Consider the following 17,289-nt stretch of genomic DNA (forward strand, 5'->3'; position numbering starts at 1 on the left):
TACAAGCACCGGCCATTACACAGAGGTCAGCGAGGAGTCTTCCGCTCTGATCTCTGTGTATTTGCAGCATTGTCAGTGGGCGTACAACCAGCTGATCGGCCAGGGTCCCGAGCGACAGACCCCAGCCGATCAACTATTGGATAGGTCATCAATGGTATTTCCCTGGAAAACCCCTTTATCAACTATCTTCAGTGTAAAGAACAGGGAGTCCTGGAAGTGATGATATGGTCCCCACAGAGCCCTGATCTCAAGGTCATTCAGTCTGCCTGGGATTACATGAAGAGACAGAAGGATTTGAGCAAGCTACATCCACAGAAGATCTGGGGTTAGTTCTCCAAGATGTTTGGAATAACCTCCCTGCTGAGTTTCTTCAAAAACCGTGTGCGACTGTACCTAGGAGAACTGATGCTGTGTTGAAGGTGAAGATTGGTTACACCAAATATTGATTTGATTTAGATTTCTCCTTTGTTCATTCACTTTGTAGTTTGTTAATTGACAATAATAAACTATTACCACTTCTATTTTTTAAAGTACTCTTACTTTCCAGCATTTGTAGCACACCTGCCTGTTCCACAGTGCTATATAAAAATATAAATCCTGTTATTTGTATAGCGCCAACTTATTCTGCAGCGCTCTCAGTTAATTTATTCATTAACCCCAGCAAGCTGGGAACTCATTTTACTGACCTAGGAAGGATGGAAGGCTGAGTCAACCTTGAGTCGGTTACATGAACCATGTGGGGATTGAACCTGCAACCTTCAGGTATGGGCTCCCACACACTTGCATTTTTTAACACGAATGTCAATGGGACTTCCTAATATTAAAAGCACAAATCACAAACGTTTTTAACATTAGAAAGTTCAATTGCCATTGGTGTTAAAAACCGCAGCGATATGTGTATAAACCCGTGGCACGTGGATATGTGTATAAACCCGTGGCACGTGGATATGTGTATAAACCCGTGGCACGTGGATATGTGTATAAACCCGTGGCACGTGGATATGTGTATAAACCCGTGGCACGTGGATATGTGTATAAACCCGTGGCACGTGGATATGTGTATAAACCCGTGGCACGTGGATATGTGTATAAACCCGTGGCACGTGGGTACCGCAGGCACGTGGGTGTCTCTTGCACATAACACTGATCTAGTGAGGATCAGCCAGAATTCTCCGGCTCCTCCTCGGTCACTACGGCACTTGCTCCTCAGCACCATCACTTCTAGCCGCACACTGCTCCGGTCCTCCAACCATAGAGCAGCGAGGACAGAGCGTCCCCCTCTCTGGCTGGTAACTTCCTGTCTCCGTGATCTCCCATAAGCCCTCGCGGCTCGTCTCCTCCTTCCTTTCCTCCCCGAGAAGCCGCTGGTGCCAGAGCCGCCATCATGGTGAGACCCTGAGTGTGATTGTAATCCGCTGCCATCTCCGCGCTCCCCGCCGTCCTCTCCGGTTAACAGGGCGCTGCGGGCCGCGCCTCACCGCGGGGCTCCGTATGACGCCTACATTATACGGGCACGTAGCCGGCCGGCTGTATAATACAGTGTATGTGGCAGCTCCACGGGCTGCGGACGGCTTTTTCCCGGGTGCCGGGAGGTAGTTCTGCTGCGCTGCCCGTATCCGTGCCCGGGGTTCCCTTAGCACTGATAGATGGGAACAGTGTGGTAGCAGAGCTGAGGTTTTCATGGGGTATCTGATACCACACTGGTTACATGGGGCCGCCGGTCGCGACCCATGGGGCTGCAGATGGACAATATTTCTGTCTGATATTCGGCCTGAAAAATCAGTCAGAGAACTGTATAGAAATGGCGCTGGTTCGCCTGAATGGATGTGCGCACACCGGGATTTTTTCACTTGGACGGAAAGTCAAAGTGAGCAAAACCTGTTGCTCTTGTCCGATTCTCTGCCGGAAATAGTAGGTGTGCGGCGTACCTCACGGACAGGATGTCCGTGTGCCGTACCATGCAGGTTGTATCCGAGAAGGCACTCTTATGCCGCGCTCACACGGCTGGATGTGGAATCCGCTGCATACGGCCCCATAATGTACTGGACATGCCTACCTACTCACACAGACGGTCACGCGCAGTACCCCTTTTTTGTTTGTATTTCCCGCACTGTCGCTTAGCGATAACACGGGTACCCGCAGCCCGTACACAATGTAGTAGTGTATGGGCTGCGGGTATATCCGCTACCATAGACCACAATGGGCTCTATATCACCGATATCTGCAGTAAAATAGAACCTGCTGCGTTCTGTTTTCCACAAGTGGATTTTGCGATTCCGACCCGCTAATGTGAGCAGAACTGCCTAACCCAGTGCACCATCCACGTATTACAGCAGATCAGCCGCTCGCTCTACACAGCTGCTATCCGGTCGTATGAGAGCGGCCTAATAGTGTATTATGTGTTGTACCAGAATCACATTATCCCCTACCCAGAGGATAGGGGGGGGACTGGCTGACTGCGGGGGTCTCACCACTCTAAAGAACAGGGTTCTTGTGTCTCCCTCTGCCTGTCACTGTGGGGTCTCTTCGCTGCCAGAACGAGTGGAGCGGCGGCTGAGCGTGCGCCATCAGCACTCCAGACACACTGCATTGAACGTGCAGGGAGCGCTTGTACAACCAGCACGCTGTTCACTCTCCTCCCTGCAGGGGGTGCAGTAAGCCTGCTGTTAGCAGGGTTGGGGACCAAGGATCACAGTGCTGAGACCCCTCCTATCAGCAAGATATCTCTTATCCATAGTTGCAATTCTAGTACATCCGATGTCACTGTAATCTGTGTGAGCTGTGCCGTTCCAGAGGGGTTCAGAACATGTCACCTTACTGAGCTGATTCCATGTAAGGGGTAAGCAACGCTTCCGCCCCCCCTCTGGTTGTCTCTCAGAGCTGCAGTTGGTGGGGGAGGCCCTGTGGTCGGCGTCTGGGTTGGAGCCGTCAGATGATAAAGTAATGTATATCTGGGAAGGCCCCGGGGGTTGTTGGATTTGGATGGCTATACGTCTTAGTATACTGACTACATATACTCACGCTAACTAACTGATTGTTCTCAGGGAGTGGATATTCGCCACAACAAGGACCGCAAGGTGCGGAGAAAGGAGCCCAAAAGTCAGGACATCTACCTGAGGCTCTTGGTGAAGGTGAGTGCTGTGTGATGACGGTCACCTGCTGTTTCCTGTGATGCGGATGAGTAACCATTGCTTTCTTCTCTTTCTTAGCTATACCGTTTCTTGGCTCGTCGTACCAACTCCAACTTCAACAGAGTGGTACTGAGACGTCTGTTCATGAGCCGTACCAACCGGCCCCCACTCTCTCTGTCCCGCTTGGTAAGTGATCACTTCACCCGATAGTGAGACTGTGACTCTAAGACTGCCTGTGTTCATTCTGTGGGACATGGACATAACAGTTTTGGACAAATAGTTTGTACTTCCTTAAACTGCTGTAGCTCTGGTTCTATTAGTGCTATCAACAGTGCTTTTGGTGTCATTTTAAAGCGAAGATTGATGGCACCAGCATGTTGGTAGCCTTTACAGAACCAGGAGCTACAGCTGTTTGAAGTGGGGTTGGGAATACTGAATTTACAACTGGCATTTCGGTCAGTGTGTGTAGAGGGACGGGAGACCAGTGGCTGTAGAGAAGATCTCTGATCCTACTATCTCTCTCCCTTTCCCAGGGAGGGAGGACAATAAATTTTCTTTATTTCCACAGCAATCAGAGCATAATTGCTCTCTGTCACATAAGAGGGTTTTCCCCAGAAAAGGACTGAAACGATTCTCATTGCGCAAAAGTAGTAAAACATAAAATTTGGTCTTGTCATAATTGTGCTGACCATAGAGTAAAGATAACATTTATATTTAACTAGGAATGCCATAAAAATTGCACAAAAAAAGTGAAATAGCTTTTTTTTCTTTTTTCATTGCTCCCAGCAAAAAAATAAGTTGAGTACATCCTATGTTAACAAAATTGGTTCCTGTAAAAACTTGAACTCGTCTGAGACAATACAGCTACATTGCTGAAAAAATAAAGTTCTGACCGCTGGAACACGAAAGGGTATAAGTCACTGCTTTTTAAGGCTAAAAATCAGTTATGTCGGATTTGAAGCGATCGAGTTCTGCGTCATGTATTTACATGAGACATAAACTCAATCTACAATTAAAAAAAAAAAAAAGTGACCTTTTTCTAGAGGGTTTTTCCAACTTGACCATTGAGGGTTAAGAGTTGTTCCAGGTGGGCGACCAATTCTCATAAAGCACCCCTGGGGAATGTATTACCAGGTGCTCTGTCTAACTGGGTTCCCTTCTCCAACGTTCAGGCATATACACAGGGGTTGTCCAGTTACGGCACTCTTTGTGGCGTTATTTGCTCTCGGGGACATGGAAAATATCAGCTGTTGGGATGAGTTTGATTCCAGTTTGCTCCTGTTTTATTAAGTTACGTTCCCAGCAGTCCTGACCTGCATTGAATTTCTTGCACTACAAAAGAGAGGCTTCCCAAAAAGAAAGGGGTGTCTTTGTTTTAACTACCTTTTGTATTGAAGGGGTTGTTCCATGAGCCCTGTCCATATGCCTCATTAGGGTGTATGCATGTCCTAGAGCAGGTCTCTTTGTGAGGACCCTCTCCATGAACCAGAACTGAGGACCAATGTTGTAATCGAAGGACAAACGGAGAAGGACTTTGTGGATTGCGTCACATTTCCAGGTGCTTCCTTCATGAATTACTCTCTTCATTTACAGATTCGCAAAATGAAGCTTGCTGGCCGTGAAAGCAAGACAGCTGTGGTGGTGGGAAGCATCACCGATGATGTCAGGATCCAGAATATCCCCAAGCTGACGGTATGAAGTCATTCCGGTAGTTCTTGTACTATTTTACAGCTGGGTCAGTGCACCAGGTCAAACAAAACGAGCTGCAATTCTTCTAAAGCAAGCAGGGGTAGGGCAGCATTTGACTGAATGTTTTATGTGATGGTAAAGGCATTCAGTCTGAAGTCAAAGGCACACACTTTTCTACCACTGTTTGACTTGTGCGAATTAGGACTAAGTCTGGATACATTTTCAACACCTGATGTCAATGAATAGAAGCCTTTAAATATGCATTGATGCAAAGGTCTAGGAAAAGAGAGGGAATTGAAACAATGTAGCCTATATTGGGGTACCCCTGCTTGGGCTGATTATCGGTCAAAAAATTGCTCAAACTAATGATTTTGACTGAGACTCCATCCGTGTGAAAGTGGAGCCTGACGGGAATGAGCGAGAAATCGCTCATTGGTCACTTCATTTCAGTGAGCTAAAACAAAGCAACCAATCAGTGACTTCTCGCTCAGTGTAAACAGGAAGTCGTTCATCTACAAAAGGCTGCCTGTTCATAGTGGATGGAGGCAGGCAGCAGTAAGAGCTCTGGTGTGCTCCACTTCATTCACTGAACGACTATCCTGTGTGAAAGCACAGTAGTGATGGTCTTCGGGCAAGAAAATCGTGTGAGGTTTATGCGTTGGAAGATGTATGAATGTGAACCCCGTTCTTTTGAGTGCGTCATACACATGAGCAATGTCTTCCCGCGCCTTACCATGGTGTTGGAAACAAACTACGGCATGTACTATGTTTGTGCTCTCGCATTGCATCTCCCATTTTCATTGGGGCCAGCGGCAGCATCACACCACATTCTAGGTACATGCGATGTGATGCAAGGTCTCCAATTTAAAAGCAATGGGAGAAACTCCACACTCTGCTGCTGTCAGCCACGGCAGAGGTTTGCGACTTTCCTAAAGTTATGCAAGGCGGTTTTAACATAAAGCGCCTTGAATCCACAGGGAATTTACACTTTGGCGAGCACGATATTGGGCTGTGAATCATGGCCCGATATTGCGCTTGCCCCTGTGAAGTTAGCCTTAGTGAAATGAAGACTAATCCCATCCCTGGGGTTTTCTGTAGCACTTGGTTACCATTTTTTTTAAATTCTATATAACAATTTGTTTTATTCCTCTTAGGTTTGTGCACTTAGAGTGTCCAGCGAAGCTCGTGGCCGAATCCTGAAGTCTGGAGGCAAAATCTTGACTTTTGACCAACTGGCTCTTGCTGCCCCTAAAGGCCAAAATACTGTTCTTCTGTCAGGTAACTGATTACAAGAGGAGTCTGTAGCATCAGTGTGGTTTTAGTATGAAGATAAGCCTGTTCTCAAATCAGCATCCTGAGTTTTTGGGGTTGTCTTTCAAGAAAAGCAAGCTGATCGTTAGTCTTCTCTAAGGATCCTTTAACACGCGATGATCGCTCAAAATTCACTCAAAAGCCATCTTATGAGCGATAATCATTGTATGTAAATGTGCGCCCATCGTGCACTTTTCACCCACTGAGTTTAGCTCAGCTAAAAATCCGTCGTCCCTGATAAGACGGACCGCACGCTGAGTTCTCCGCGGGCAGCGCTGTTAACATTCTTTAACAGCTGCTGTCCCCCTGGAGAACATTTAAAGAACAGACCACCCGCTGTTCTCTAAATACATGCAAATTAAGCTAGTTAGCTTAGGCTGATTAACCCATTAGTACCTAATGCAAAATGATCGCTCAAAACTGTCAGTTTTTGACACATTTTGAACGATCATCTGTGTGTGTGTAAATGCAACTTTAGGCCGGCTTCACACAGGCGTGTTGATGTGCGCAATTTGCAGAGAATAGAACTTATTATTTTTCACATTCGTGTATTTTTTCCTATGCATCTGGGGCGCACAAAAAAAAAACGCCGTATGTGGCATCTTCCTGCACCTAAAAAGTTTCCATATAAGTAAATGGGGTGTGTGAAACGACCGGTTAGTGATTGGATACTTGGTTGTCCTATTAGCCGACGTGACGGAACACAGCCGCTGGAGAGGGGGAGAGTTCAAAGATGCAGGAGCTCGGCTACTGTTGGAGCACATGCATATCCATCACCAATAAGACAGACATCTGTCCTTAGCCGACTGAGAACGCCACCATAGGGCTGCTCTCTTCATTCAGAATTCACATCTCTGGCTGTAAAGGGATTTTCCAGAACATAAATTTATAAAATGTTAAAATGAAGAGAACCTGGATGCTCTCCTATACCGGTCGGTCATTAATAGATGATTGATTAGTGCAAGCACAGCTAGAGCTCCCTGGTCAGCACAGTCTTCTCCTAGCTGCTGTGGGGTTTTGTACAAAAAATATACAGAATAGGCTAATTAAAAAAATAATTGCAAAAATGGTCATAATCGCCTATTATGTAGATAAAAATATTAAAGTGCAGTTAGTCCTTTAACACACCCTATGATTCCATCAAGCCACTTTACTTTAATATAGTAAGGGTGAAGAACTGTCGTGTCTATACAGACATTGTTACATCTCTTTGCCTGAACTCTTAAAGGGGCGGTCCGAGTTGTTTTCTTTGTTAAATCCCCATTCAGTAACATAAATAACCGGCATGTACTTGCCTTTCTCTGCTCACTGTTGTGTTTTTTGTCACTGCTCGGTCCTCTCCCGTTTGGACACAGGCAGCAGTCCTACCTGCTCAAGGGAAGTCACAGGCTACTGCTGTCTGTGATGTCCCATAAATGGTCTGGGACTGTCTCTAACCAAGGGAGACCCAGAGCGGCAATGTGGGACACAGCGGGGAGAGGTGAGTATATGCTGGTTAGTTAGTCAGTGAATGGGGGAAAAACTCTTGACAACTTGTTCTGAGTATGTTGCACTAAAACAATTGTTTTTTAGATACTTTATTTTCCAATAAGCAATCTTATTCACTGCATTAATGTTGTGTTGCTATATATAATAATGTTTGTTACTTTTCCTCTCCATTAGGCCCCCGTAAGGGACGTGAGGTGTACAGACACTTTGGAAAGGCTCCCGGTACCCCACACAGTCACACCAAGTAAGCAGACAGCCTAACTTTTAGAAACCTTTTATTTGCCTTTTTCTTTTTTTATGGTGGCTTTGATTCCTGTTAGTGCACTTTTCTCTTATTCTACTTTACAAACCAGCTGACTGCCAAGGTCGTCTGCAGTTTCTTGGCTAAATTAAGTGTATGGTACTTCAAGAGGTTTCAGGAACAGATTTTGAATCCATACAAAAAAACTAGACCTTTTTTTTATTGGCATGCCTGCTTATACACAATGGCTTTTTAAGGGGCTTTCCAGGCCCTGAGTGGTTTATATGATTTCCCCTCCTCTACTAGACTGCTTTCAGGCGAGTATATTCTAGCTCTGTAATTGTGCTGTGCGTTGCAGACATGGCATATGTTTCACGGTCGTTTTAAAAGACGCACCGTGACTTTTTTTCCCCTGTTTTTGCCTCCGTATTTGCCCAGTAGAAAATAAAACAAAGTGCGGAGGCAAACAGTGATAAATTACTGACGAGGTGGTTGGAATGTCATGATTAACACTTTCGTATTATGGATGTGTTGCAGTACAATCATGTAAAAACTTGACTGGGCTGCAGTGACCAGTGCCCCCAACCCCCATCCTGGTAGTTGCTAACCATGAAGATTAAAGGGAACTAGTCACATTGCACAGTTAGGGTGGACGCACACTTGCGATATTTTCTGTCTTGCGCTGCGAGAGCACGAGAAAACTCTCGCCTCGCAGCGCAAGAAAGAGGCCGGTATAGAACCGGCATATCGCAAGTGGTTTCAATGGGGCCAGCGACAGCAGCGCTAGCCCCATTGAAAGCATAGGGAGAATGCCGTGGACTTCTGCCACAGCTGTGGCAGGAGCTTCCTTCATCCCTGCAGGGATGAAGGAATCCTCTGTGACAGCTGTGGCAGAAGTTCGCGGCATTCTATTCTATTGCTTTTCAATGGGATCGGCACTGCTAAGATATAGCTATTCATGAATGAATAACTAAGGGCTATGTGTGATTGGCTGAGCGCTCAGCCAACAGCTAAGCAGTAGCTGCTATTGGCTGAGCCCTCAGCCAATCAGCACAGCCCTTTCAGGAGGCGGGGATTTTTAAATCCCCGACTGCTGAAAGAGCTTATTAGCAGTGCCAGGGAGCCAGCAGGAGGACGCGGCTGAGTGCAGGAGAGGTGAGTAATACATTTTTTTTTACACACTTATTGATGATTATCGGGGAAGGGCTTATATTTCAAGCCCTTCCCCGATGATCATTCTGCGTGGCTTGGCTGAAACCATTGAAAGCAATGTAATAGAATGCCGGGGACTTCTGCCACAGCTGTGACAGAGGATTCCTTCATCCCCGCGGGGATGAAGGAAACTCCTGCCACAGCTGTGGCAGAAGTCCCCGGCATTCTCCATCTCTTCTCAATGGGGCTGCCGCTGGCCCCATTGAAAAGACTGGCGATATGTCGGCGTGATGCTGATTTATTATTTTTTTTTTGTTTGTTTTTTTTCCCTCGCACTGCGATGCGAGACTTTAACTTTAGTCTCGCATCGCAGTGGAGAAAAAAATCGTCAGTGGGTGTCCACCCTTATTGTGATATACAGGCATAGCAGTAGGAGTTGAGTAGATTGAGATCTAGTTCTGTGGTTAAAGATTTAATGTAACTTGTCATTTCATCTAAAACTCTCCTATTTTTAGGGGTGCAGTGGACGGTCCTATTTGGTGATTGACAGCCTGCCACATATGACTGCATACAGAAATGGCTGTCGGTCACTAAGTAGGATCACCCAATGGACCTTCAAGCATACAAATGGCAGTTTCAGATCATTACATGACAAGTTATACCCCAAAACTATATATCAATCTACACGGTTACTTCTCTATAACCTAATGCCTACACGTGGGTCTGCATCGTCAAGATGATGGGTTTCACTGCAGCTGAAGCCTGAGCTTGCTGGTGACCATAGCTGCTTTTAGTTTTTTTAATATGTATAGATGCAATAAAAATTATTCAACCCCATTGCAAAGTAGGTTTATTTGTTAAATTTACAAACTTGTTTGTGTATTAAAAAAAGAAAACTAATCAATCAAGGACAATTTAAAATAGCTCAGTGCAACCAATAAAGCAAGATTTTTTTCAACACAAAGTTAATGATTGCTGCAGTCGCAGAATTTAGCCACCTGAATAGAATTCCTCATAAGAGCAAATCGGCTGTCTCAAACACACCTGATGCAACTAATTAAGGGCTTCATTAGTTGCATCTTGTGTGCTTAGGGTTAAAAAGTGTGAAATACATGGACCATCTAGGACTGTCTACTGTGACGTCTGGTCGCATATTAGAAATATGGTTTATTGAGGAGAGTGGTCGAAAATGTTAAAGGGTAACTAATCTTTATTTGTATATCGCTGCTCAGACCCCCACTGATTGCTGAAAAGAAGCAATTGCAGCTAGTAACATAGTATGTAAGGCCGAATGAAGACAATGCCCATCTAGTTCAGCCTGTTTATCCTCCTATGTTGTTGATCCAGAGGAAGGCAAAAAAAACCCCAAGAGACAGGAGCCACTTCGCTCATTTGGGGGAAAATTCCTTCCCGACTCCCTAATGTCAATCAGACTAATCCCTGGATCAACCTCTAATAGTTCTTACCTGCCTGTATACCCGGATTAACAATTAACCTAAGAATATATCCTGTTATATTCTTCCCCTCTAAAAAGACATCAAGTCCCCTTTTAAACTCCTCTATGGATTTTGCCATCACCACATCCTCAGGCAGAGAGTTCCACAGTCTCACTGCTCTTACAGTAAAGAACCCTTTTCAGTGTTGGCAATTAAACCTGCTTTCTTCTAGATGTAGCGGATGCTCTGACAAGTTTATAAAAAGGGGACTTTTTAATTCCTTAAGGACCCCAGGGTGTTTTGGTCCAGAAGGACAAGACAATTTTTCAGGTTTTTACTAGAGATGAGCGAGCATACTCGATAAGACAAACTACTTGAGCGAGTAGTGCCTTATTTGAGTACCTGCCCGCTCGTCTCTAAAGATTCGGCTGCCGGCGTGGGTGACAGGTGAGTTACCGGGGGGGAGAGAGGAAGAGCGAGATCTCCCCCGCCGCCACCCGAATTTTTAGAGACTATTTAATTTTTCTTCAGCTACCAAAATTTATTTTTACAGCTTTTTTTTTTCCCCGGTTAGAGAAATTAAAAAAAAAAAAAAAAGTTTATTTTGAAAATTAGTATATTTATGCTAAAATAAAGTACGGGAATAGGGTCCTTATTTTCTTTCCGACGCTTATATAATGATTCTGATTTATATAACTTGTGTGGTCTTGGGTTATAGGGTGCATATGGTGACTGTTTGGTATTAGGTTGACGACATCGTTTTTAATATTATGTAACAATTTTAAAACCTTTTTTTTATCTGTTCCCCATTATTTCATGTAAGCCCTCAAATGGGCATTCATAGGAGCCCCAGTTACAGGAAAAACATCCTTCCCCGTAATGACAGTAGTCACCAACAGAGCTCATCGGGTTCTGCTAAAACTGCAGCTCTGCTTTTCCAGGGGCGCCTGGTGGTCACACGATTCCCAGGTCGAATAGCTGAAGTGGCACTTCTGCTTTCTCTCCACTACATGGTGCTCATTGAGTGCTATGTACCCTGCAAGAGAGAAGGCAGAAGCGGTTAAAAAACACTTCTGCCTTCTCCTCCAGGTCCTTAGCTGAGGACCCAACCTGCTCCTGCTGCATTGCAGGCTTTTAAATCAGTGCTGTATTTTTACCATCTCTCAGGACCAAGCGCTGTAAATTTACGGTGCTTGGTCCTTATCGGGTTAAAGGGATTTGTGTAGTTACCATACAACATTGCCATAATAGCTCCAACTGTCTTAAAATAACAAACACTACTTATCTGCCCTCTATGGGAATCCAGTGAGGTTGCTCCACTGTCCTCCCAAGCGATTTGTTACGAAAGATATCGTCGGTGGAAGTCTCCTGACCACTGCAGCCAATCGGAGGCTGCATCGTCTGTTATGAACTTCTGACATGACGCTCATGATGGGAGAGTCAATGGTGATACTGCAGGCAGAGGACTGATATGTATTGCTCTGTTTTAAGGCAGTCGGAGCTATTGCAGCAATGTTATCCGGTAATCATAAGACCCCTGTAAAAGAAAACAGATCATTGCTTTGCACAAATGAGGAAAGGGATACAAAAAGATTGCAAAGACTGAATGCAGTTGGAAACATAGTTTGCAAGTTCCAAGCTAAAGGCACATTGGCTGCACTATATAGATGCCATTGGCCCATGAGGAATGGGCTAAGATTCCTCAGCAACGGTGTCAGTTGTCTGGCTATGCATCATGTTTGCAGCAGGTTGTAACAGTAAAGGGGTCTCTAACCATGTAATAGAAATGCTTGTCATGAAGGGGTTGAATAATTCTGAGACTACAAGTAGTCACTAAAAGTTGCCTTTTGTGATGAATTTTGAGAAAGCTGCTGTATATTGTTGAACTGTTTCAATTTAGGTTTTTTTTCTTCAAATTTTAAAGGCCATAAATGTAATTTGCAATGGGGGATTAATTTTGACGAGGTGTGAAGGTACAGCTGCAAGTGCAAGAGATTTTATAGATTACAGAAAATGTGGCCTGCTTAAATAGTTCAGCATCCAGGGCTGTTACCGGACTACTTGGAGATAATGGTAGTGCTGTGCCTATAGTGGCAGGATATTGATTTGCATACTTAAAATTGTTTTCCTTCTTTCCAGACCCTACATCCGTTCTAAGGGTAGAAAGTTTGAGCGTGCCCGAGGACGCAGAGCCAGCAGAGGTTACAAGAACTAAACTCCCTGTCCAAGCTTTGTACACAATAAAGATGTTCCGTCTTTACAAACACGTTTTCTTGCTTTTATTTGGTGCATGAAAAGAAACTCAAACTTCAAAAAGTAACAGGAGTGGTCTTAAAATGTTACAAATAACCCAAGCATAAAAAAATAATTACACTAACACTGGGATATATCGATCGATATGTGACTAATGCAGAGATTTGCTACTGAGATGCCACTTGTGTGTCATGAGAAACCACCAGGGGTGTTGCATCCAGGTTGGGAAGAAATACACAGTCAACCTGGACACTGTTCCCCTTCCCCGCCACTTTACTGTTCCCCCAACAGGAGAGTGTGACGAGTGCAAGTACCATCCGTTGAAGACCAGTACCTGCTATGTCAGAAGGAAATCAATTCCCTCTTGGGGTAGTATTGGAGGTAGCAGCAGGTGGGGGTTGTATAACCACATGCTAGTAGATGGCATTAAAGAGGTTGTATGGAATTAGAAAAATATGGCTACTTTGTTCCTGACGGAGATCTATTATGTGCTGTTACAAGGGTACATCTTCCTGTGTAAAAATCTGTGTCCTTGGCTATATTCAGCATGCTGAATCCAAAAATGGTAACCAAAAGTGTGTCAAGCAAGATAATGAAGTTCTAGACACAAGTAACTAGGTTCCTCAGTCTTGGAGAAGATCTCTTACTGGCACCCCTCTTCCACCCAAATTTGCCTACGCTTGAACCAAGTGGCAGTTGAAGCTGTGGATTTGTAGAAACAAACCCATGATGAAGGCGAGGAAAACATTTACAAAACTTTCACTGGTGTGAACGCAATTTCCATCCTATTCATTTCTCTTTATTCCATCTCCTGTCATTCCTACGAGAGGGTCTAGATGTAGGTTTGTCTTAGTTCATTAAAGCAGTGGTTCCCAAACTTTTTCAGCCATGTAGCCCTTTTTAAAGCAAAAGTATCTCGTGGAACTCCAAGAAATGTTGGCGGAACAGAGGGTGTGGTCAGGGAAGGGATTAGAGGCGTGGCTTATTGCAACATATGATTCTTATGTTTGTTATAGAAAGGACAGGGCTGTTTAAAAAAAAAACTGGAGCACCAGATGAGCTATTAATAAAGATATTTAAGATGAACATGCTGCGGAATTAAATCCCGTACCATGTGTCAATATCCACTCAGGTTTTGTGCAGATTTTTTTTCCACAGCATGTTGATGACACTTTTAAAATCTCATCCACTTTGCTGCTACTGTAAATTCTGCAGCAAATCCACCCCATATAGTAAGTGACCCCCTATATTGGTGGCCCCAGTAGTAATGGCCTATAATATACTGGCCTCAGTAGTAAGTGTCCTCTATGGCAGCCCCAGTAGTAATAGGTGACCCCTATTGCAGCCCCTGGCCATTGGTCCCTGCTCTACTTACCACTGTAGCAGTGTCCGGACAGGCTGTAGTGAGGAAATGAATGATTAGGACCTGCAGTTGGCATAGCAATGTGGGTCACATGACTGGAGCTGTCTCGTGATCCCTGTTGCTATGCCAACCATCGGTCCTGTTCTTTCAGTTCTTCACTAGAGCCTGTCCGGACAGCATATTAACTTTTTCTTCTCCACTGCTGCATAAACTCAGCAATTCCAGCAACCCTTTATCTTTCTTCCACGTTTATTCTAGTGGTTTTGGGTGCCTTTAATTCCCGGGTCACTAATATTTAGTATCTGGAGCTTTTTGGGGGGGATTTGCTGCTCTCCACTTTCCAGTGGATTTGCTTATCAGACTTTTTTTTTTTTTTGCACCTATACAAAATTCTTACCAGTCTTTTGTATTTGCCCATTTTACCGAAGCGCTCTCCTTTTCCTTTGTTTCTACAACCCTCTAAGGGATGATCCACTTCTTACATTTCAGGTGTTCCGAAACAATTAGTGTGTGCATGTAGTGGAAATGCTGTGGATTTACACCTGGAAATTCTGCGCTGGATTAGTGTTAAATCTCATCCACATGCCTCAGAATTTTTTTTAGAAATCTTAATTCACAGCATATCCATTAGTCTTGGAGACGGCATCTCTTTCCGGCTAGAGCAGTGAAATCCCATAGCAAAATGTGTATCTCTGCATTCTGTGCACCTAGTTCATTTCTTTTAAAGTGACCCTGCCGTCCTGGTGAAACCGCTTCTCCGAATACCCGAGGCACATTGTGCACTAGTATACATCAGTAGTCTAAAGGCCCATTTACACTGAAAGATAATCTCTCAAATGACAGTTTTGAGTGATCATCTTTGCATAACTCTTAAGTAGATAATTAGCTACTTAGAGTTAATGCAGGCAGAGCGGGCTACTGCTGGTATATCTCGGAGAACAATGCAGCTGTTTTGTACATGCAAACAGCTGCATTGTTCTGAGCGCTTTCAGCTGGTGTCCTCCTAAGAACTGCAAGCGGGATACCAGCTGAAAGAATACTATCAGTGGCGCCCGCTTGCTAAAAGTTAGCAATGAGCGAATAGTGCACGATGGCCGCGTGTTTAGATGCAATGGTTATAGCACAAAAGATGAATTTTGAGCGATTAACCGTTGTCTAAATGGGCCTTAAGACATTACATGTTGATGTGACTGGCGGGGCTTCCCTAGTCAATCAAAGCGGGTGTAGTGCCTTGCACATCGTGCATAGTATACATCATTAGTCTATCAAGTAGTCAGAGAAGCTGGTGTCACCATATTTGTTTCTGGAGTAGATGGTCACTTGAAGTGCAGGAAAAACATAAATTGTGAAAGATGATGAGTCTACAGCACCAGTGTCATCAGGTTTTCATGGTAATGACCTATAAAATAGAATGGTGGTAGGCTTCTCAAATCAGCTTTTGTGAGATTTCTGTATAAGTGGCCTATTTTAAGATGGCTCGGCACCATTTGGTGGGGTTTTGACTACCAAGTATGCTCTGTCAATCCGGTATATGAAGGGACAGCATTCCAACAAGTGTCACCTTCATTGGTTTCCAACGTGTAACACTGTATATTTGGTTTTGACTGTCATACTGTAGTCTGTTCCCGTGAACCAGGTAGAGCCACAACTGTAAGAGTATGACGCTGTGCCTGGGGAAACAATCAAAGGGATGCACTAATTGATATCAGATGGCTAACGTTGGACAGACAATGTCCTAGCCTAATGCTAACGCATTGAAAAATGGTTAACCTGAAGTAGAGTTTTAATGGTACCATAAAGGGAGTACTTGCTTTTAACTTTGCAAAGTACTCATTTGTGCAGACAAATTTTTGCTATGTAGTAAAGGCCATGGACACCTTCTTGCTGAATTTTTTTCATTTTCTTCCTAAATGCAAAGTTAGTTAAAGGGGTTGTCTCACGCCGAAACAGTTTTTTTTTTCTTTCAATAGGCCCCCCCGTTCGGCGCGAGACAAACCCAAGGGATGGGTTAAAAAAAAAAAAGCTTAGTACTTACCCGAATCCCCGCTGTGCCGCTACTTCTTACTTACCTTACCAAGATGGCCGCCGGGATCTTCACCCACGATGCACCGCGGGTCTTCTCCCATAGTGCACCGTGGGAGAAGTGCGGTCTATTGCCGATTCCAGGCTCCTGATTGGCTGGAATCGGCACACGGGGCGGAGCTACGAGGACCAGCTTTCCTGCACGAGCGGCCCCATTCAACACGGAGAAGACCGCACAGCGCAAGCGCGTCTAAAATCGCCAGAAGACGGCGATTTTAGACGGATCCATGGCGACTGGGACGCTAGCAATGGAACAGGTAAGTGAATAACTTCTGTATGGCTCATAATTAATGCACGATGGACATTACAAAGTGCATTAATATGGCCATACAGAGGTGTACAACCCCACTTGATTTCATGAGACAACCCCTTTAATCTTCTAGAATAGTCATCTTTATAAAATTCCTACCTATTTTGTTGCAACAGCATGTAACCCCTTCACCTAGCAGACTGTCCTGCTGAATCTGACAGCTCAGATTGTGTTCTCTGCACTCATCTTCCGTGAGTGTTGGGGTACGTTCACACAGTTGAATTCACATCAGCTTTTCATTCCATATGAACTCCAGCTCAAAAACCACACGCAGGCTGCGCATTTCTGCTGCAGATGGATTTAAGCCTTGTCAATGGGCAAACCAGTGTGAAATTCCTGATGCAGAATCCACGTCAAGAAGTGACAGGTGACTTTTTCCTGTGCAGGAATTCACATTCAACTAAATGGGACGCTTCAGTGGTGTGGAATCTGTGTGAACATCCCTCCACCAAGCGATACCAGCAGTGAGGTGGAGAAGGTTCTACACAGCAGATCAGTGAAAACCTCTAGCTAAGGCTAACTTTACATGGACGAGTGCAATATGGGGCCGTGAATCCAGCCCCCACCATGTGAAATTAATGTCCCTGAAACGCATGTTAACAAGTATGATATTGTGCTCGGCTGTGTGAATGTAGTCTAAGGGCTTAGTCACACGGGCGTTTATTGCCGCGATTTGCGCATGCGCATGCGTCCGGCGACTTTTTAAAACCATTGCTTTGCAATGGTATCGGACACATGAGCGCTTTTTATGCGCTCGTCCGATAAATTAGAGAACAGAAATCGCAGATCGCACCTATCTGCGATCTGCGATTCCTGTTCTCTTCTCTATATGC

General features: G+C 44.7%; 1 protein-coding gene across 1 annotated transcript; it reads left to right on the forward strand.

Annotated features, from left to right (window-relative positions):
• The first annotated feature begins 1,273 nt into the window (after window positions 1-1,273).
• RPL18 (ribosomal protein L18) lies at window positions 1,274-12,712 on the forward strand. The gene is made up of 7 exons (XM_066607709.1): window positions 1,274-1,387; window positions 3,045-3,131; window positions 3,210-3,317; window positions 4,725-4,823; window positions 5,975-6,098; window positions 7,794-7,863; window positions 12,588-12,712. Exons 1-7 carry the CDS (start codon window positions 1,385-1,387, stop codon window positions 12,661-12,663), a joined length of 567 nt encoding a protein of 188 aa, XP_066463806.1. The 5' UTR covers window positions 1,274-1,384; the 3' UTR covers window positions 12,664-12,712.
• The last annotated feature ends 4,577 nt before the right edge of the window (window positions 12,713-17,289 follow it).

Source organism: Eleutherodactylus coqui, chromosome 6 (genome assembly GCF_035609145.1).
Source record: "Eleutherodactylus coqui strain aEleCoq1 chromosome 6, aEleCoq1.hap1, whole genome shotgun sequence".
NCBI classification, from domain to species: Eukaryota; Metazoa; Chordata; class Amphibia; order Anura; family Eleutherodactylidae; genus Eleutherodactylus; species Eleutherodactylus coqui.

Excerpts from the sequence above, each read along its gene's own strand:
- RPL18 (XM_066607709.1), top strand. Across the intron at positions 3,132-3,209 it reads ACCTGAGGCTCTTGGTGAAG|CTATACCGTTTCTTGGCTCG; the intron begins GTGAGTGCTGTG and ends TCTCTTTCTTAG. Across the intron at positions 7,864-12,587 it reads ACCCCACACAGTCACACCAA|ACCCTACATCCGTTCTAAGG; the intron begins GTAAGCAGACAG and ends CCTTCTTTCCAG.